The sequence below is a fragment of the Ovis aries genome, chromosome 12 (genome assembly GCF_016772045.2).
Source record: "Ovis aries strain OAR_USU_Benz2616 breed Rambouillet chromosome 12, ARS-UI_Ramb_v3.0, whole genome shotgun sequence".
NCBI classification, from domain to species: Eukaryota; Metazoa; Chordata; class Mammalia; order Artiodactyla; family Bovidae; genus Ovis; species Ovis aries.
The window spans coordinates 18365091-18388408 of record NC_056065.1 but is presented as its reverse complement, the minus strand read 5'-3'; the positions used below and the strand labels follow the sequence as shown (position 1 = coordinate 18388408).

The 23318-nt window shown below is 37.4% G+C and overlaps 1 protein-coding gene across 1 annotated transcript in view; it reads left to right on the top strand.

The window, feature by feature from the left end:
• USH2A (usherin) overlaps positions 1-23318 on the top strand; it is a 983289-nt gene that overhangs the window by 710456 nt on the left and 249515 nt on the right. The window contains exon 49 of the mRNA XM_060396021.1: positions 22045-22243. Coding sequence (XP_060252004.1) covers positions 22045-22243 — 199 coding nt within the window. The remainder of the gene's footprint in view (positions 1-22044; positions 22244-23318) is intronic.

Below are 23318 nucleotides of genomic sequence, written 5' to 3'. Positions count from 1 at the left end.
TGCCTGATTTTGTGACTGCCTTTTGGCTGGGCTTCATTTTTGCTTCCTCATTTTTGGGTATTTGTTTTAATCTCACTTAATGCTATAACAAACCGCTTGTGGAATGCTATAACAAATCACCCTGTTCCTGACCAGAGATCAAGCTCTGAGTCTTTGGAGTGGGAACACTGACTCCAAGACCCTAGACTACCAGAGAACTACCCTAGGAATTATCAAATAGTGAGAACTCACACCAAGGAAACCACCTGAATACGAGACATCACCCAACAACCAATAGCAACCTGTGCAGGAAGCCTCATGTCGACAACAAACAAAACAAAATACAAACCCAATCATCAGCAGACAGGATTACCACCTCACCCAGCCTTACCCATCAGAGGAAGAACAAACAAACAAGCAGCAACAACAACAAAAACTCAGCACAAATCTCAGCCTATATGAAGCTTACACAAGCCACTAGACCAACCTTGCTGCTGCTGCTGCTAAGTTGCTTCAGTCGTGTCCGACTCTGTGTGACCCCATAGACGGCAGCCCACCAGGTTCCCCCATCCCTGGGATTCTCCAGGCAAGAATACTGGAGTGGGTTGCCATTTCCTTCTCCAATACATGAAAGTGAAAAGTGAAAGGGAAGTCGCTCAGTCGTGTCCGACTCTTAGCGACCCCATGGACTGCAGCCCACCAGGCTCCTCCATCCATGGGATTTTCCAGGCAAGAGTACTGGAGTGGGGTGCCATTGCCTTCTCTGAGACCAACCTTAGGGCAGAAACCAAAAGGAAGAAAGAATTCAACCATGAAGTCTCGGAAAAGGAGAACTCAAACACAATAAGTTTAAAAAAACTTAATGAAAAGGCAGTGAAATATTACACAAGTGAAGGAACAAACTAGAAACACAGAAGTCCAAATAAATGAAGAGGAAACAGGCAAACTACCTGAAAAAGAATTCAGAATAATGATAGTAAAGATGATCAAAACCCTTGAAAACAAATGGAGAAAATGCAAGAATCAATTAACAAAGACCTACAAGAATTAAAGAATAAACATAGAGACAAACAACACAATTACTGAAATTAAAAATACTCTATAAGGAGTCAACAGCAGAATATCTGAAGCAGAAGAAAGAATCAGTGAGCTGGAAGATAAAATGGTAGAAATAACTTCTGAAGAGCAGAATAAAGAAAAAAAAGGATAAAAAGAACTGAGGATAGTCTCAGAGACCTCTTAAGTGAAGTGAAGTGAAGTCACTCAGTTGTGTCCAACTCTTTGTGACCTCGTGGAATGTAGCCCACTCAGGCTCCTCTGTCCATGGGATTCTTCAGGCAAGAATACTGGAGTGGGTTGCCATTTCCTTCTCCAGGGGATCTTCCCAACCTAGGGGTCGAACCGGGTCTCCTGCATTGCAGGCAGATGCTTTATCCTCTGAGCCACCAGGGCAGCCCAAGAGAGACCTCTGGGACAATATCAAACACACCAGCATTCGAATTATAGGGGTCCCAGAAGAAGAGAAAAAGAAAGGGTATGAGAAAATTTTTGAAGAGATTATAATTGAAAATTTCCCCAACACGGAAAAGGAAATAGTCATTCAAGTTCAAGAGATACAAAGAGTCCCATACAAGATAAACCCAAGGAGAAACATGCCAAGACACATACTATTCAAACTAACAAAGACTCAACACGAAGAAAGAATATTAAAAGCAGCAAGTGAAAAGCAACAAGTAACATGCAATGGAAACCCCATATGCTGAATGGCTGATCTTTCAGTAGAAACTCTGCAGGCCAGAAGAGAATAGCAGGATATGTTTAAAGTACTGAAAGGGAAAAATCTACAACCAAGATTACTCTTCCCAGCAAGGATCTCATTCAAAATTGATAGAGAAATAAAAAGCTTTTCAGACAAGCGTAAGTTAAGAGAATTCAGTACCACCAAACCAGCTTTAAAACAAATGTTAAAGGGACTTATATAGTCCAGAAATACAAAGAAAGAAAAAAGATCTACACAGTCAACCATAAACAATTTTTAAAATGTCAGCAGAAGCATATATATCAAACTACTTTAAATGTAAATTGATTAAATGCTCTAATCAAAAGACACAGACTGGCTGGATGGATACAAAGTAAGACCCATATATATGTTGTCAATAAGAAACCCACTTCAGACCTCAAGACACATATAGACTGAAAGTGAGAGGATGGGAAAATATATTCCATGCAAATGGGAAGCCAAAGAAAGCTGGAGTAGCAATCCTCATATCAGACAAAATAGACCTTAAAATGAAGAAGATTACAAGAGATAAGGAAGGACACTCACTACATAATGATCAAGGGATCAATCCAAGATAAAGACATAACAATTGGAAATATCTATGCACCCAACACAGGAACACCTCAATACATAAGACAAGCACTAGCAGACATAAAAGGAGAAATTGACAGTAACACAATCATGTAGAAGACTTTAACATCGCACTCACACCAATGGACAGATCATCAAAACAGAAAATAAGGAAACACAAGTCTTAAATGCTACATTAGATGAGATGGATCTCATTGATATCATCAAGACATGCCATCCAAAAGCAGAAGAATACACCTTCTTTTCAAGTGTACATGGACATTCTCCAGGATAGACCACATCTTGGATCACAAACCAAACCTCAGTAAATTTAAGAAAATTAAAATCATATCAAGCATCTTCTCCAACCACAACAATATGAGACTAGATATCAATTAGAAGAAAAAAACTGTAAGGAACACAAACAGAAGGAGACTAAACAACACATTTCTAAATAACCAACAAGTTACTAAAGAACTCAAAAGGGAAATAAAAAATTTTCTAGAAACAAATGCCAATGAAAAAACGACAGCTCAAAACCTATGGGATGAAGCAAAAGCAGTTCTAAGAGGGAGTTTTATAGCAATACAATCCTACTTCAAGAAACAAGAAAAACATCAAATAGACAACCTAAGTTTACACTTAAAACAATTGAAATAAGAACAAAAAAGCCCCAAAGTTATTTCAAGGAAAGAAATCATAAAGATCCAAGCAGAAATAAATGAAAATGAAATGAAAGGAACAACAGTAAAGATTCATAAAACTAAAAGCTGGTTTATTAAGAAGATAAACAAAATGGACAAACCTTCAGCCAGACTCATCAAGAAAAAAAGAGAGGAGAATCACAACAAAATTACAAGTGAAAAGGAGAGGCTACAACAGACAGTGCAGAAATACAGAGGATTATAAGATTATTATGAATGACTATATGGCAATAAGCTGGATAATCTGGAGGAAATGGGCAGATTCTTAGAAAAGTTCTATCTTCCAAGACTGAACCAGTAAGAAATAGAAATTATGAACAACACAATTACAAGCACTGAAATGAATCTGTGATCAAATATCTCCCAAAATATAAAAGCCCAGGACCAGATGGCTTCACAGGAGAATTCTGTCAAACATTTAAATAAGAGCTAATGCCTATCCTTCTAAAACAGTTTCGAAAAATTACAGAGGAAGAAACACTCCCAAACTCGTTCAACAAGGCCACCATCACCCTGATACCAAAACTAAAGACAGCACAAAAAAAGAAAACTACAGGTCAATATCACTGATGAACATAGATGCAAAATCCTGAACAAAATTTTAGCAAGCAGAATTCAGCAACACATCAAAAAGCTCATATACTGTGATCAAGTTGGGTTTTTTCCAGAAATGCAAGGATTCATCAATATACACAAATCAATCAGTGTGATATACCATATTGACAAATTTAAAGATGAAAACCATATGATTATCTCAATAGATGCAGAGAAAGCCTTTGACAAAGTTCAGCACCCATTTATGTTAAAACTCCAAAAAATGGGCATAAAAGGAACCTACCTCAACATAGTGAAGGCCATATATGATAAGCCTACAGCAAACATTATTCTCAATGGAGAAAAACTGAATACATTGCCCCTAAGATCAGGAACAAGACAAGGGTATCCACTTTTACCACTATTATTCAGCATAGTTCTGGAAATCCTAGCTACAGCAATCAGAGAAGAAAACGAAATAAAAGGAATCCAGAGCAGAAAACAAGAAATAAAGCTCTCACTGTTTGCACATGACATGATACGGTACATAGAAAACCCTAAAGAGAGTATCAGAAAATTACTAGAGCTAATCAGTGAACTTAGCAAAGCTGCAGGATACAAAGTCAATACACAGAAATCACTTGCATTTCTATATACTAACAGTGAAAAATCAGAAAGCAAAATTAATGAATCAATCCCATTCACCATTGCAACAAAAAGAATTATATGTCTAGGAATAAACTTACTTAAGGAGACAAAAGATCTGTACACAGAAAATTATAAGAGACTAGTAAATGCTAACTTTATTATTTGCTTTCTACCATTTTTCTTATTTTTGTGCTAGACCTTTCTGCTCCCTTGTGATTTAGGTGTTCCTCTTGCAGGTATATATTTTAAAATCCAATTTGAAATGTATGTGATTTCTGATAAACTTAATTTTAAAGTTTAATTTAAAATTTAATTCACCATTGTATCAAGACATATGTGTGCTTTGTATTCTTTTATTTGTTACAATTACAATTGTATATTCAATTTATTTTGAGTTATACATATTCATACTTTTCACCAGTTCCTGCTTTTATGTTGTTCTTGTCTCAGTTTCAATGTCTACCTGCTAAAGTACATTATTTAAAATATTTTCTTCTCTTGTAATCTGAAAGTGTTAATGTAATCTAATTTCTAATAAACTGCATTTATTCTGTGTTGTGATACCTGAAAAAAAAAGAGAGAGACTAATGAAAGAAATCAAAGATGACAGAAACAGATGGAGAGATATTCCATGTTCCTGGCTAGGAACAATCAATATTGTGAAAACGACTATACTATCAAATGCAATCTACAGATTCAATGAGATCCCTATCAATTACCAATGGCTTTTTTCACAGAACTAGAACAAAAAATTTCGCAATTCATATAGAAACACCAAAGACCCCAAATAGCCAAAGCAGTCTTGAGAAAGAAGAATGGAGCTGGAGGAATCAACCTTTCTGATTTCAGATTATACTACAAAATGCAAATCATCAAGACAGTATGGTGCTTGCATAAAAACAGAAATATAGACCAATGGAACAAGATAGAAAGCCCAGAAATAAACTCAGGCACCTATGGGTACCTTATTTTTTACAAAGAAGGCAAGAATATGCAATGGGACAAAGAAGCCTCTTCAACAACTGGACAGCTGCATGTAAAAGAATGAAATTAGAACACTTCCTAACACCATACACAAAGATAAACTCAAAATGGATTAAAGACCTAAATGTAAGACCAGAAACTATGAAACTCTTAGAGGAAAACATAGGCAGAACACTTGATGACATAAATCAAAGCAAGATCCTCTATGACCCACCTTCTAGAGTAATGGAAATAAAAACAAAAGTAAATAGATGGAAACTGATTAAAGTTAAAAGCTTTTGCACAGCAAGGGAAACTATAAGCAAGGTGAAAAGACAAGCCTCAGAATGGGAGAAAATAATAGCAAATGAAATAACTGACAAAGGATTTATTTCCAAAATATACAAGCAGCTCATACAACTCAATACCAGAAAAACAAACAACCCAATCAAAAAGTGGGGAAAAGACCTAAACAGACATTTCTCCAAGGAAGATATACAGATGGCTAACAAACACGTTAAAAGATCATGTTTTTCACATCGCCCATTATTAGAGAAATGCAAATCAAAATTACAATGAGGTATCTCCTCACACCAATCAGAATTGCCATCATCAAAAAGTCTACAAACAATAGACTGGAAAGGGTGTGGAGAAAGGGGAATGCTCTTGCACTGTTGGTGGGAATGTAAATTGATACAGCCACTATGGAAGATTGTATGGAGAGTCCTTAAAAAACTGGGAATAAAACCACCATATGACACAGCAATTCCACTCCTAGGCATACACTCTGAGGAAACAAAAATTTTAAAAGACACATGTATCCCATTGTTCACTGCAGCACTATTTACAATAGCTAAAACATGGAAGCAACCTAAATGTCCATTGACAGATAAAAGGATAAAGAAGTAGTGGTACATATACATAATGGAATATTACTCTGCCACAAAAAGGAATGCATTTGAGTCCATTCTAATGAGGTGGATAAACCTAGAACCTATTATACAGAGTGATGAAAGTCAGAAAGAGAAAGATAAATATTGTATTCTAATGTATTTATACGGAATCTAGGAAAATGGTGCTGAAGAATTTATTTACAGGGCAGCAATAGAGTAATGGACATAGAGAATAGACTTATGGACATGGGAAGAGGGGAGGAGAGGGTAAGATGTATGGAAAGGATAAGATGGAAACTTACATTACCATGTGTAAAATAGATAGCCAATGGAAATTTGCTCTATGGCTTAGGAAACTCAAGCAGGGGCTCTATATCAACCTAGAGGGGTGAGATGGGGAGGGAGAAGGGAGAGAGCTTCAAAAGGGAGAGGATATATGTACATCTATGGCTGATTCATGTTGAGGTTTGACAGAAAACAGCAAAATTCTGTAAAGCAATTATCCTTCAATGAAAATAAATAAATAAAAAAGCTTCCAGGAAGAAAAGACAGATCGTGTACATACAGCACTAGGAATTTGGATGACATTATCAGACTATAAACAGCAAGATTCATTGCTAGGAAAACAATGAAAAATGCCTTAAATTCTGAATTTAAAAAAAAGAACTTTCATCTTATTATTCAATATTTCATCAATATCAATTACATATTGGGTCAGAAGAGAGACAACTTAAGGCATGCAAAGAGGAAAAAATGTAGAGAGATTTCATTGAAAACTGACAAGAATATGATGAGAACTACCTAGTTTTAACAATGAATTAAGCTTCCAAAAATGTTCTGGGTTTTCTAAATTTGTTTATTTTTTAGTTATTCTCTAAATTTTTTAAATTTGTTTTTAATTTACATACAGCAGAAGACATTCTTCTTTGCTTCACATTTCTATAAGTTTTGAGAAATAGATCGAGTTCTGTGAACAACGCTACAATTAACATATAGCACTGTTCCATTATGTCAAAATATTTCTTCACACTAGTCCCTTTATAGTCAATCCCTCCTCCACCCGCCCCCATACTGAGGAAGCACTGTTCCATTTCCCTGTTTCATGTTGTCATATAATTGGAGTCCTACAGTATGTAGCCATTTAAGCCTGACTTCTTTCACTCTACATAATGCATTTAAGATTCATCCATATTATCATAAATATCAATAGTTTGTTGATTTTTGATACTAAATTTTTGATGCTAATATGAATATGCCACAGTTTGTGTATCATTTGGGTAGTTTCCAGTTCTTGGTGACTATGAATAAAGTCACTGTAAACATTTATGTACAGATTTGTATGTGAACGTAGATTCTCATTTCACCAGGGTAAATGATGAGTGGGACTGCTGAATCATATAATAAGTTTATATTTTGCTTACTTTATAAGAAACTGCCAAACTGATTTCCAAAGTGACTAGATATTGAATTTTGTTAAATACATTTACTTCATATTAATTTGTTGATGTGTTTAGTTACATTGATTGACTTTCAAATAATTAAGGCTACATTATCTGAATAAAGCCCACTTGGTTGTGATGTATTTTCCTTTTTATATATTCCTGGATTCGATTTGCTATTGTCTTGTTGAGGATTATGGTTTCCTTTATAAATTATATTGAACTATTTTTATTTCTTGTAATGTCTTTGCCTGCTTTTGGTAAGTGGCAATTCTGGTCCCCCAAAATAAGCTGGAAAATGTTCTCCTTTTCTATTTCCTGAAAGAGATTTTGTGAAGTGGTATTTATTTCTTAAACGTTGGTAGAATTTACCAATGAAATTCACCTTTTGCTAGAGTTCTTGTTGAGTGGTATTTTACTCAGAATTCAATTTCCTTAACAATGTATGATGATTCAAGCTATCTGTTTCTTCTTGTGTGAAATTTGTTACTTTGTGTTTGCAAAGAACTGGTTAATTTCATTGAATTTTTCCAATTTATGGACAGAAAGTTGCAATGTTTGTAGAATCTGCATTGATTTGCACGGTTTCATTTCTGATAATGGTAAATGTCTCTCAATCAGTCTAGAGTTTTATCCATTTTGTGAATCTTTTCAGAGAATCATCTTTTGGTTTTATTGGTTTTCTCTATTGCTTTATGTTTTCTAATTCATTAATTTCTGCTCTTTATTGATTTATTTTCTTCTTGCTCTGGGTTTATCTTACCCTTCTTTTTTTAGTTGCTTAAAGAAGAAAACATGCATTGTTGATTTGAGACCTTTCTTCTTTTTGACTAGAACTATTTAAATTTAAGAATTTTCCTTTGAGCTATGCTTCAGGTGATTCTCATGAAGTTTCAAATGTTGCATTTTATTTCATTTAATGTTTCAAGATAGTTTTAAATTTCCTTAATACTTCTGCTTTGACTCATGAATTATTTAGAAGTGGTTTGCTTAATTCCCAGATAATTTTTAGTTTTTTTCAGACATATTTAAGGTGTGAGTTTCTAAAGCCATTCTATTATGGTCTGAAACATGGTTTTATTTTATTGCCTATAATGAGATCTATCATGGTGAATATGCCATGTCTACTTGAGGAGAATGTGTATTCTGCTGTTGTCAGAACATTTTATAAATATCAATTAGGTCAAGTTGAGTGATAGCGATGTTCAGGTCATCTGTACACATAATGATTTCCTGCCTGGCTGTTCTATCAGTTATTGTGAACGGAATGTTGAAATCTCCAAATATAACTATGGGCTTATTTATAATAGTTCTTTTTTTTTTTTGTTTGAACTCTCAGTTTTTGCCTCATGTATTTTGATGCTTTACTATTAGGTTCATGCACACTTAGGATTGTTATGTCTTAGTAAATTGACACTTCTATTGTTGTGTATTACTCCTTTTCCTTCCTGATAACTTTTTTTTATCATCAGGTGTATTTTGTCTGATAATAATATAGCCACTCCAACTTTCTTTGGATTAGTGTAACTTTGAGTGATTTTGGAGTATTTCCTGCATATTTAAATATCAGGTTGTCATCATGTGTAGAAGATTGGAGGTTTTGTTTCTGTTGGCAGGTGACCAACTTGGTTAGCTTCAGACTGAAATTTTTGTCTTGGCTTATGTGGTCAGTGGCTCTAATATTAGTTCATTTTCAGAAGTTTCTCCATGCTGCTTTATGTCTGTCCCATTCACGCACCTCTCAGTGGCTTATCTGGTGTTTGGTTAGGGGATTATGTAATGGTTCAGATCTCAGAGTCTTTGCTCTGTACTCATGCTTCCCTTTGCTTATGAGGCAGCCATGTGTGTGCACCTTGGAATTAAGACTTGTGTTGATTTATGCATAGAATTAATAGACTGCTTAGCTTTCTCTTCTTTGAGAGTTCCTCCGTGTTTTTCATATCCCTTGGACTTCCTTTTTCAGATCTTTGACTAGAAAGACATGGTTTCTCTTGGAATTGGAGCCTCCCAAGGTAGCTCACACATTACATCAATGGAATTGTTTGAGGGGCAAAGAGATTAGAGAGATATATTGAAAAAAAAAAAAGGTAGGAATTTTTGTGCCATACATTCTTTGGGCCACAAGGGGCACTTTTCCTGGTTTCCCTGGCCAGAAAGCTAGATTTTTCTTAGGATTTTTTATTCTCATTTGGCCATGACTGCCATCATTCAGCTCCTTATCTGGAATCATTCTCAGCACAGGAAAAAAGAGGAAGCAAAATGAAACAGGGATATTCATCATGCCTTCTGGCTTGCTAGGCCTTTTTATATTCTGGTCAGAAAGATTAGGTTGCTCTCAAACCTAGACAGCATATTAAAAAGCAAAAATATCACTTTGCCAACAAAGTTCCGTATAGTCAAAGGTACGGTTTTTCCAGTAGTCGTGCATGGATGTGAGAGTCGGACCATAAAGAAAGCTGAATACCAAAGAATTGATGCCTTCAAATGGTGGTGCTGGAGAAGACTCTTGAGAGTCCCTTGGACTGCAAGGAGAACAAACCAGTCAATCCTAAAGGAAATCAACCCTGAATATTCACTGGAAAGATTGATGCTGAAGCTCCAATACTTTGCACTATTGATGTGAAGAGCTGCCTCATTTGAAAAGACCCTGATGCTGGGAAAGATTAAAGGCAGGAGGAGAAGGAGACAACAGAGGTATGAGGTGGTTGGATGGCATCATCGACTCAGTGAACATGAGTTTGAACAAATTCTGGCAGATAGTGAATGACAGGGAAGCCTGGTGTGCTGCAGTCCATGGGGTTGCAAAAGTCAAACACAACTGAGCGACTGAACAACAACATAGATTTTGCTTGCCCAGTGTGTGTTTCCACGCTGGGGCTGCTCCTCAGCTAAAGATGGGGACAATAAAAGGAAAAACAATGGGAAACTCATCCTATAATGTTTGCTCTTCAAATATTGCCTTCTTTCCTGATTTGCCAGTATTGTTAACTTTTCAAAGTCCTTAAGTGGTTGCTTTTTGTAATTTGAGCTGACTTTTTAGCAATACTCAACAGGCATATGTGTGTGTGTGTGTGTGTGTGTGTGTATATGCTCAGTCATGTCCAACTCTTTGTGACCCCATGGATTGTAGCCCACCAGGATCCTCTGTCCATGGGATTATCCAGGCAATAATACTGGAGCAGGTTACCATTTACTCCTGTAAGGGCTCTTTCCCACCCAGGAATCACACCCACATCTCCTGCATTGGCAGGTGGATTCTTTACCACTGAGCCACCAGGGAGAGAGGCTCTAAAGGACTTTTCCATATTGACCAGCACAGAAATTACCCCTCCCCCATATTTTTCTTTATTCCAATACCTTTGACAACTTTATTTCCTTTTTTTCCCCTTTTTTAGGGTAAAAGATCTAGCAAAAAAAAAAAGCTGATTTAAATCATTTATAACTGAATATTGGCATGTACAGTCTTTCCTTTCCTAAAATGATCTATCATAGCACAGCAACATTTTCCAAAGGCAAAACTCTAATGAGCATATATAGGCTGCCAAGCCATTAATCAAAATTACACCAACACCAAAGCAGTTAGCCTCCTGTGTGCATGTTATTATTTGTGTAATTTCATTATACTTCTGGCAACGTGTACATGTTAGTTGTTTCTATTTTGGTTTAAGAAACTCTCTTATATTAGCAACATGAAAAATCAAGTGTGAAATCCTTCCAGATAAATGTCAGTAGACAAAGTTTGCTTCTATAGCACTCAAAATATTTTGGTTTCTAATAACATACATATTTCTTAGATTATCTTTGGTAAAATGTCATAGCAAAATTTTAACTTTGGTATGTTTTAATAACATATACAGATAGCTTACCAGCCTGTTTGATGATAAGCATGGAGCACATCATCCTTGTCTCTGGCCTTGACCTATACCTTGCTCTTGACTACAACATCTTCTGCACAAGCACTTACGTATGGTTTTCCCAATTATATATAATCCAGAAATGCCCTTGCACACAAATGTAGAAAGATCAGATGAACCCTTCTAGTTTTATAAGCTACTTCTCCGGAAACAAACTCTGTTTCTACATCACATTTTCCGTACTTGTCATATTATCATCAGCTGCTTCTACATACCCGAAGAGTGCTAACGACTGATCGATAGCCCGGACATGTCTGGCCATGGCCTACACGTGCCCTGGGTAGTTCATTTATTTGCCTCAGTGGATTTGCTAGAGTGGAATTTAATCAATAGCTAATTCATTAATTCTGGTTCTCAAGAATGTAGAGACTGCGCTGGATGAAGATCGCTGTCTGGTGCTGGCTTTGATTGAAATATGACAGACACTGCAACTGACAGCTTCACTGGGTACTGGGTTGCCTCTGGGGTTCACTTATTTATTCTCTGTAAGTGGATAAGTGAAGAAAAGAGGCATAAACCAGGAAAAAGTTTATATTACATGACTGCTAGTATTCCAAAATGCATAATTTCCAGGCATGAGGCTCAAGGGAAAGCAGAGAGAGAGAGAGAGAGAGAGAGAGAGAGAGAGAGAGAGAGAAACACAGATCATGTCTCTCATTGCCTTTAGTGGGAACCATGGCAGTTTTTATGGTTCTAGATCAGTTTGGGGCTGTATTATTGATGAGAAGTCAGAGGCATAATGTCTATGTAGTACTCACAAATAATTGTTTAAAATTTTGCCTCAAGCTCCTGAGTAATATAAATGAAATTTTCGCCCATCAGCTTCTGAGAAGTCTTCATGATAATAGCACAGATTCTGTGTCTCTAAATGACACTTAAACCACTATCATCATTTAGAACTCCTCCTGTCTGAAAATTTCAGAGTATATAACTGAGGGTTGAGGATGGCGTGAATGGTCATAGCTGGTTGAAAAAGAACTTTCTCTTTTTTGCCTCACTAAATTTGAGGTGAAACTTTGAGGCGTCTATATTTTTATACTATGACACTGGCTATCAGGAACTCTCTTCTATGATTGTTTTTCCTCTCTGACTTTTTCCGTGACTCATAGCTTGAATACTGAAGTGATTTTACAATTAAACATTTTTAAGTCATGCTTTATGTTATGTTTTTAAATGAGGAGTATGCTGGGCTGTAGATGTAGAATTTCAGATCACCTCTTCACCCATATTCTAAACTTTACTTGTTGCCAGTATGGACAAGTTGAGACAGCTTCTTTTTAATTTAATTTTTGTTGTATATTGGAGTGTGGTTGATTTACAATGTTGTGTTAGTTTCAGGTGTACAGCAAAGTGATTCAGTTATACATGTACATATATACACTCTTTTCCAGATTCCTTTCCGTTATAGATTATTACAGAATATTGAGTAGAGTTCCCTGTGCTATAGGGAAGTTCCCTGTGCTATAGGTCCTGAAATTAAAAGACGCTTACTCCTTGGAAGAAAAGTTATGACCAACCTAGATAGCATATTCAAAAGCAAAGACATTACTTTGCTGACTAAGGTCCGTCTAGTTAAGGCTATGGTTTTTCCAGTGGTCATGTATGGATGTGAGAGTTGGACTGTGAAGAAAGCTGAGCGCCGAAGAATTGATGCTTTTGAACTGTGGTGCTGGAGAAGACTCTTGAGAGTCCCTTGGACTGCAAGGAGATCCAACCAGTCCATTCTGAAGGAGATCAACCCTGGGATTTATTTGGAGGGAATGATGCTGAAGCTGAAACTCCAGTACTTTGGCCACCTCATGAGAAGAGTTGACTCATTGGAAAAGACTCTGATGTTGGGAGGGATTGGGGGCAGTAGGAGAAGGGGACGACCCAGGATGAGATGGCTGGATGGCATCACTGACTTGATGGACATGAGTCTGAGTGAACTCCGGGAGACGGTGATGAACAGGGAGGCCTGGTGTGCTGCGATTCATGGGGTCACAAAGAGTTGGACACGACTGAGCGACTGAACTGAACTGAACTGAACTGAGGTTACATGTTATATGTATAGTAGTGTGTGTATGTTAATCCCAATATCCTAATTTATCTTCACCCCTCACCTTTCCCCTTGGTAACCATAAATGTGTTTCTAAAGTCTGTGGATCTGTTTGTATTTTGTTAATAAGTTCGTGTGTATTATATTTTTTAGATTCCACATATAAGTGATATCATCCAATGTTTGTCTTTCTCTGTCTTCACTTAGTACAATCGTCTCTAGGTTCAATCATGTTGCTGTAAGTGGCATTATTTCATTCTTGTTATTATTGAATAATATTCCATTATATTGATATGTGTATGTACCACATCTTTATTCATTCCTATGTCAATGAACATGTATGTTGCTTCCGCATCTCGGCCATTATAAATAGGGCTACAATGAGTTTTGAGGTGCATGTATCCTTTTGGACCATGTTTTTCTCCAGATATGTGCATGTGTTGTGCTTAGTCGCTCAGTTGTGTCCCACTCTTTGTGACTCCATGGACTGTAGCCCTCCAAGATCCTCTGTCCATGGGGATTCTCCAGGCAAGAATCCCAGGATGGGTTGCCATGCCTTCCTGCAGGGGATCTTCCTAACCCAGGAATCGAACCTAGGTCTCCAGCATTGCAGGTGGATTCTTCATCCTCTGAGCCCCCAGCGAAGCCTCCAGATATATGCCTAGGAATGAGAGTGAAGAGTTGTATGGTAGCTCTATTTTTAGTTTTTGAAAGAACCTCTATACTGTTCCAACAGTGTAGAAGTTTTCCCTTTTCTCTACACTCTCTCCAGCATTTTTTGTTTCTAGAATTTTTGATGTTGGCTGTTCTGACTGGTCGGAGAAGGCAATGGCAACCCATTCCAGTACTCTTGCCTGGAAAATCCCATGGACGAAGGAGCCTGGTAGGTTGCAGTCCATGGGGTCGCTAAGAGTCGGGCACGACTGAGCCACTTTACTTTCACTTTTCACTTTAATGCATTGGAGAAGGAAATGGCAACCCACTCCAGTGTTCTTGCCTGGAGAATCCCAGGGACGGGGGAGCCTGGTGGGCTGCCATCTATGGGGTCATGACTGAAGCAACTTAGCAGCAGCAGCAGCAGCAGTTCTGACCGGTATGAGGTGGTACCTCACTGTATTTTTGATTCACATTTCTCTAATAATAAGTTACTCAGTCATGTCCAACTCCTTTTGACCACATGGAATAGTATATAGAATTCTCCAGGCCAGAACACTGGAGTGGGTGGCTCTTCCCTTCTCCAGGGAATCTTCCCAATCCAGGGATAGAACCCAGGTCTCCTGCATTGCAGGCAGATTATTTGCCAGCTGAGCCATAAGGGAAGCCCAGTAATTAGCAATATTGAACATCTTTTCATGTGACTCTTGGCCCATTTGTATATCTTCTTTGGGGAAATATCTATTTAGTTTTTCTGCCCATTTTTTGATTGGGCCTGGAATTTTCTGTTTCAGTCTAAAGGATAAAAGAACACCTCTCAAAAGGCATCACTTGGAGTGTATCTAGGACTGTTGTATACATTCAATCAATAGTCTTGCAATCATAATGGCTTTCAGTAAATATTATTTTTCTGATGGCCAATGAATTCTGATCTTCAAACTCATTGTTTGATCAGAAGACCTTACAGAATATTGAGCTTATTCTTAAGACTCTGCCACTACTATTTCCATTTTCCTACTTCCTTCTCTTTCCCAAACTTCTAACTTCTCTACTTTTTGCAGCTCCCAGAGAAGCAGTTCAGTCGCTGAGATTTTGCGAGGCCTTGTATGCATCTCCACAAAATCCAGCTTTCCTCCTAATTTACTCTGCTCATTGGTTTATTTCATCGGTTTCATTCCAAATCCATTCATTGTTTGTGGGTGTCTTCAACAGAAAGACTCTCTCCTACTCAAATAGTTCACTCTCACAGTTTGCATCATACTGATGTCTCAAAGATCTCTAGCCTCATTTTCTCCCTAAACGCTAGTCCCATGTATTCAGTTTTGTATCAGCGTTCTGTAGTGATAGCCATCCATCACTCCCATAACCTCCAGCCTCAGAAGTTTATTTTCAGCTAACTCATCTTTTCCAACATCCAGTTCTGCAGAGGTACCACTACCTTGCATATGATCACAGACATCTAGCTTTGACTTTTTTAATCCTCCTCAATATCAGTTTTAGTCTGTCTTCTTTTAGAGCATCTTCTCCTATCTGTCCGTCTTCTTCATTTCTACCATCAAACCCTAGTTCATTCTTTTATCACTCAAGTTGATGTACCTATCTTAATTCACTGAGATACAAGAAGGAAAGGTTTTACTTGTGCCTATTCCTTGCTACCTAAACATAGTCTTTCGGATGTCCTTTTCCTAACTCTTATAAAACCTCTCAGAAACATCTTATGGCTTTCATGTTGTTTTTAGTTATGAGCCTCACTGTAGTAGTTAAGATTCATGATCAAGTATTAAAAGTTCATTCCATCTCCAGCAAAATATTAAGTTCGCATATGATTCAAAAACCCTGCCATTTCACAGGCTCAGACCTGATCCCAGCTTGCCCTTTCTCTCCTCCTGCTCTTTCTTGCCTATTTCCTTTCATCCAGCTGCGCCTCTTTCCAGCATTATTACTTTACTGCCACTGCTGGGTAGCCCCCCAAGCCCTCTGTGTGGCAGGCGTCACTTTCTTGAACAAGTCTCTGTTTTCCTTGAGAGGGCTTTTGAGAATCTCCACAAAGTCAAGTTCCCTGATATGAATGTTGTCTTCTGCAACGAGTCTGTGGTGGCGGCAGAGCAGAACATCCCAAAGACTCTCCTTACCAGACTTCCTTCACACCAAAAGCCTGCCACGATGGGTGGTATATGCAAAGGTGGCTCACACCTCACCATTTTGCAAGATGTCCATTGGCTCATGGGAAACTCATTTGTTTGTGCCATGCTAAAGACTGATGGTATGCCAATCCTGTCTTGCCTATCATTACAGCTGCTCTGGACAATATCTGGTCATTACAATTCTCTAGCTGAAAAACAATCACCTATTCTTTGCTCATACAGGATGCCAATCCCTATGTCAAGTTGTCCCCTAAGTTTCTTTCTATATTCCCCTCCAGGGACAGTAGCAAATTTGGCTTAGATATTTCTGTTTCTCAGGAGGTACCAACCAGGAGAAGCAAGTGTTTCCAGTTTTTCTGAGTGATGTATTTAGAATGTCTTCCCCAGCCTAGAGTGTGTTTAGAGGTGGGCTGGGGATGGATTTTAACATTACTCTTCACTAAATAAATCACTCCTCTCTTACTCTGTGGCTCAAAAATTTCCAGTGATTTTCCAGTGCACTCAAAAAAATGAATCCAAAGTTATTTCTATGTTCTACAAAACCCTGCATGATCTGCACTTCCCTGTCCCACCCTCCCAACACCCACCTGACTCATTTTCCATCATTCTCTTGCTCACTCCAGTTCTTTCCCACTAGATTCTTTGATTGTCCTGCAACAAGTCAAGTGCATGGTTGTCTCAAAGCCTCTCCACCTCCTGCTCTCTCTGCCTAGAAACTCCTGTTCACATGCTTTCTCCTTTCTCCCTGCACAGAAGAGCCAGGCCTTCTCAGACCACCAGTTTGACATATTGTATACTTACGTATATGTTTACTCTTTCATCTTTTCCCAGGAAAATGTAAGTTGTATGAAAAAAGGAACTTTGTCTTATTTATTGATAATTATATTATTAGAACAATGCCTTACCTAAAGGAGATACTTAATAAATATTCATTAAATGTCTTTCTTTCAAAAACTCTCCAAGATTTCTATTTGTTTGGGACTGGTTTGGGTTTTGCATGAATGTTAATGGATAGCTTTATCCTTAGAACTCAGCAGAATCTTTCTGATCCCTTTTAGAAACAAGATATTTATCAGTCCTAAAGGGAGAAACTCATCTGTCATCCTCAGCTTGGAGCTAAATTGAAGTTCCTAAACAAGAGAAAGATCCATTAAACATTCCTTCACATTTAAATTCCTGATGTAGCTCACTGATATTTCTCCCTACCCCTCTTCTCTTCCACTCTCATCTGCCAGGTTATCAGTTCTAAAAGGGCTTTTTATTCTGCTAGTGACATCCTGTACAATCACCTTTTTTCACCATCAAATTCCTCAACATAGTATTTGAGGGGCTTCATAAACTTTCTTCTTAAATTCTGATTGACCTTCCATTATTGCTGGATGTTGATCATTCACTAATAAGTTGGTCCCATTACTCTTCTATATATGGCTAGGCTGTTTCCTCCCTCTTATTTTTGCTTATGTGTGTCTTCCTGCTCAGAATTCTTCCTTCCTCCTGTTCCAATTCAAGTCCACATCTACTTCTCCCATGAAACCTTCATTGTTAGTCTAGCACAGTGATCTTTGTTTGGTGTCTCTGTAATACTTCAAGAATATATATACAATCAATCCTAAAGGAAATCAACCATGAATAGTCATTGGAAGGACTGATGCTGAAGTACTAATATTTTGGCCACTTGATGCAAAGAATAAACTCACTGGAAAAGACTCTGATGCCGAGAAAGATTGAGGGCAGGGGGAGAAAGGGGTGACAGAAGATGAGATGATTGAATGACATCACTGATTCAATGGACATGAGTTTGAGCAAACTCTGGGAGATAGTGAAGGACAAGGGAAGCCTGACGTGTTATAGTCCATGGGGTCACAATGAGTCAGACTTGACTCAGTGACTGGACGACAACGTAATACTCTTAGCTTGAACTACATGCTTAAGCACCTGGCTTTACACTGCTGTAAAGTGTAATTTGGCCTGTTTCTGGTATGCATGTTTTATATCCCCTAATACTTAAGGACACAGAGTTCTACCTTTTGATATTTTACTTACTACCAGTTATGCTAAGGCTTCCCTGGTGGTTCAGATGGTAAAGAAAGAGTTTATCTGCAGTGCAGGAGACCCATGTTCGATCCCTGGGTTGGGAAGGTCTCCTGGAGAAGGAAATAGCAACCCATTTCAGTATTCTTGCCTGGAAAATCCCATGGAGGGAGGAGCCTGTTAGGTTACAGTCCATGGGGTCGCCAAGAGTGAGACACAACTGAGCATCTTCACTTCTTCTCAGTTATGCTAAGGCTTCCCAGGTGGCACTAGTGGTAAAGAACCCACCTGCCAATGCAGGAGGCATAGGAGATGCGGGTTTTATCCCTGGGTCAGGGAGATCCCGTGGAGAAGAATATGGCCACCCACTCCAGGTTTAATGCCTGGAGAATCCCATGGACAGAGGAGCCTGGTAGACTATAGTCTGTAGGGTCACAGAGAGTCAGACATGACTGTAGTGACTTAGCACATAGCGCATAGTTAGGCTAAACACTCTAGTGGAGAATTAAACAGTCAATAGCGTGATTTGAGAGCAGATAAATAATACTGTCATCATATTACATTTATGTAGTCTTAAAAGTCCCCTGATCATTTTTGATAACCACAATCTGGAATAGTATTTGAAGAAGCTGAGTACACTGACAATAATGACCTAGTTGAGTAGGCATTTTTAAAAGGCCTTTGTAAACAAGTTCAAGGAATCTGGAGCTATTTATGATAATTTATAGATAAATTAGGGCTTCCCTGGGGGCTCAGAGGATAAAGCGTCTGCCTGAAATTCGGGAGACCTGGGTTTGATCCCTGGGTCAGGAAGATCCTCTGGAGAAGGAAATGGCAACCCACTCCAGTACTCTTGCCTGAAAAATTCCATGGACAGAAAAGCCTGGTAAGCTACAGTCCATGGGGTTGCAAAGAATCAGACGCAACTGAGCGACTTCACTTTCTTTTCTTTCTTTCTATAGATAAATTGTTTGTAAAAGACAAACTTCAGATTGTCTCCCCAATATTTCACATTAATTCATATGGTTTAAGAATGTTCCTTCTATTTTACTCTCCAACATCAAAGCAACAGAGCCCTTAATCCAGTTAATGTGTGTATTTCTCAGAGATATCTTTCATTTCAAACCAAAAGATTTTTTCAGTGTCACTGACATGGGCTCTAATGAGAGGTGGGCAGGTGCTAAGCCCCCTATTTTTCTTTGATCACGTGTATTAGTGTACCTAACTCAGATCCTCAACATCAAAACTTTTCATGCTAGCCCTAAAAACACAGGTGGTCTCCCTTCCTGGTTATGCTGTGCAAAATAGAGAAGTTACACTGACTAGAAATGGTATTTTCTAGACTTTGCTAGTTTACCGGCTTTTGTAGATAAGTCAGACCCTTGAATGTCACTTAAAGGTAGTCTTTTCTGTAGCTGGTTATGCAATGAATACAGAAGAGGTATCTGAAAAAACGTGGAATTAATTTTGAGAGTTGTATAAAGACCTTAGAATAATAATGGTGGATATACAAGTCACCTATGAAACTGTTCTCTCATAGGTGACATTAATTTCTTATCTACAGAGTCTTATTAGTGAATGTGTTATGTTTGTACCTCCAAGAAAACGAAATAATTTTCTTTTTTTTTCTTTTTTCAGCAGTCTATTAAAATGTCAAGGTTTATCTTGACTGCTGCTTTTTAATGTAAATGTTTGGGCCTAATTGAATTCCTAACATGTAATGTCACTTAGAATTCTGATAGAGTTCAGTAATTTGGCCTGTAAAGACACACTTTTTCTTAAAATGGAAAGTATAACAAAAATATTATTTGACACAATGTCAGGATGATAGTCAACATAAGTTATTGTGATAATATTTTAATATTGCTTGAATATAAGGACTAAGCTCACATGTGCTTGTTATTCTTCAAAGTAGTTATTGAAATGTTTCATAGGTAAAGCTAACCTATAACTATGTATGAATGGTTGTTATGGTTGAAGATTCTAGAATTATAAAAATCAATCTTGAATGTCAGAGTTCTATTCCTGTTTTTGAAAACAATAAGAACAAAAGTAATTCTTTTATGTTTGCCTGATGTTCTGCAGATAGTAGCCTTTCTTTACCCTGCTAAATAGCAAGAATATGCCTTATCAAAATCTCTGGGGCTTTATTAAAATCTTTACTTTCTGTTTATAGATCTTCTTAAAATACTAAAGATAGTACAGGTATGTCATCTAGGCTGAATCATTCTGACAAGTAGATGTAAGTGCTAAAATAAAGTTCTATACATTAATCTGAGAGTAAATAATTTTATTCCAGATTGATTCTTCTTTGAAAACTTGATGCTCTGATCTCATTCAGAACGGCAGATGAAATACTAATAGATCATTGAAAATGCAGTTTTGGTATGATGTTATGCCTCCATTGTTTACCAGACCACCAAAAAAAGGATGCTTATATGTTTAGAATAAATTGTGGCTCAATTTTTAAAACTCAAACATCTTCAAGAATATAGTGATATGAAGAAGTTTGTTATGGGAATCTCCAATTTCTGAATTTCTGACCACAAAGCATATCTGATCATGGTATATAAAGAACTATTGGAAAATTAAATCTGTTTTTGTGAGTCAAAAATTAAGATAAAGTATATTTAGAGAGAGCATATCAATTATATCAGTTGATAAAATGTATAAATATTATGTGTTGATAAATTTATTGACAAATATTATCAATTGTTAACTTATCAGCTGATAAAAAGATTTTATCAATTTGGTCATGCACTTTGTCTATGTGACAAAACAACCAACAGTAGAGGCTCCAGTAAGTAGTTCTAAAGGTAGATTGTTGTTGGCATTGGGTCAGTTATACCACATACCTCAGGGGCATCTTTGTGCTTTGCATGGCCTTTCTCAAATGATTTCAGGATAATTGAAGTGACTGCTGAAATTTCAGACATCATATTTAGCAGAAAGAAAGAAAAGGGGAAAAGGCCACAGCCACATCAAGGAAGATAAAATTTCCAAGGGACCTTAATTAGACCCTTAACATCTTCTGGTTGCATCTCTGAGCAGCAGAGGGTCACATGGCTAGTCCTGGCTGAGAGAAGGAAGGCAAAGGAGTAGAAATTGTGAGTAGGGTTTAGGTCTGCTGCATATTCTAATTTCCATGCTATTTACTTTGAATGCCTGCTAAGTTGTTTCAGTCCTGTCCAACTCTTTGCAACCCTATGGACTATAGTTTGCCAGGCTCCTCTGTTCATAGGATTCTCCAGACAAGAATACTGGACTGGATTTTCATGCCCTCCTCCAGGGGATCTTCCCCACTTAGGGATCTAACCTGTGTCTCTTACATCTCCTGCAGTGGAAGGCGGGTTCTTTACCACTACTGCCACTTGGGAAGCCCATCGTATTTACTTCATCACATTATTTGTGTCTTATTTTTACTTATCAACCAAACTTTTCTGGTGATTTTACTGACTAGCCACAAAGATACATTCTTTTTGCCTCTGAAATTTAAAGTGGGAGACCACTGAACTCTTGCCATGGTGTTATTCTCCCAAGACCGTAAATGATTTGGTTGGTTCTCAAAACATAGCCTATGGTGGTAGCATATGAGTATGTATATTCTTTTGCTTCAGCTTCTTCATTAGGAAGTTGTTGATGAAATAGACCTTTTGACCAAACTGGAAGACTAATTGAAAAGTAGATCAGGCTAATAGCAGCAAAGTCAAATGTTGTCTTTTTCAGAATTATTGATTATTCTGTCCATTGCAGATCCCTTCAAATTGAATGGATGTCTCCAGGGAGGCCAAGTGGCATCATTCTTGGATATGACCTCTTACGGAAAACATGGCGTCCGTGCTCTAAAACTAAGAAGTTAATGAAGGACCACACTGGTGGTCTTTGCAAGGCAGTGGAGTGTCAAAAACATGAACTTCTTTGTGGTACCAGGTGCTACTCCCCTGAGGCTAAGGTAAATCTTTTCAAACGAGTCAGTAAAATATGTTTTTCCCACTAAATTCTCTGGGCTGAAATCACTTGCTTCTTAAACCATGGTTTATCATGTTCAGTATTTCCACTAGTCTAACAAGAAGACCCTGTGGGAAAGAAAGGATGCCTATAAAAATCTCATCTTCTTCATGAGCGTTTTAGCCTTCTCATTTTTCATCATCTTCATAGAAAAAAAAATGAGCTTATTGAAATGATAAGGAACCTCCCAAATTTGTGCTTGATTGAATGAGTTGAATATTCTTTACAACAAATTCATTCAGCTACAAGTGGCTGTTTTACATGACACTGATGAGTAACTGTGAGCTGGACCTTTCATGGTTTGTCTGAAATATTTTTAAACTATGGCCATTTGCAGATTAATGTTCATATTAGTTTCAATTTAAGAATCAGATCAATAATACAGCTAGACAGAGGAGTTTATAAATGGTTTTTATTGACAAATGATGCAGAAAATCCTTAGTTTGAAGATAGGATTTCACATAATGAAATAACATTCCTATTTGTCAACAACATCACACAGGCAATGACTAAAGCTACTACTAAATTCAAAAGATTCACTGCAAAAGGACTCAGTAATTAAGAAAGTGAAGTAATATGAAGCAATACTCCATATTGAAGTAATATGGATCAAAATGCTTATTATTATTGCTGACTCTGGCTAAGCAGTTTTTATCTAAGAAATATTATAAAACTAGTAGCTACTAACTATACTTTTTTTTTTTTTTTTTACATTTAGGCTCCAGAATTGTCATTAAGCCCAAGTTCTATATCATTTTAAGCCATTAAATGTGTGCCATCTGGTGAATATACTTTCATAAAATGAAATGAAATTTAGGATTTCTGAGAGAAAAACATGCTAGAATAAATTTTCCTATGAAAAATGTTCTCCAAGAGAAAGAAAACTTTGATTCATTAAATAAAGTCTTACTTTTATTATAAGGATTAAGGGCACATGCAGGTTTTGTCAGTGAAAGCGAATAAAGGAAGTCAATTACAATCTCAAGAGAAAAAAATTTGTTCGTAAATTTCTGTCTGCG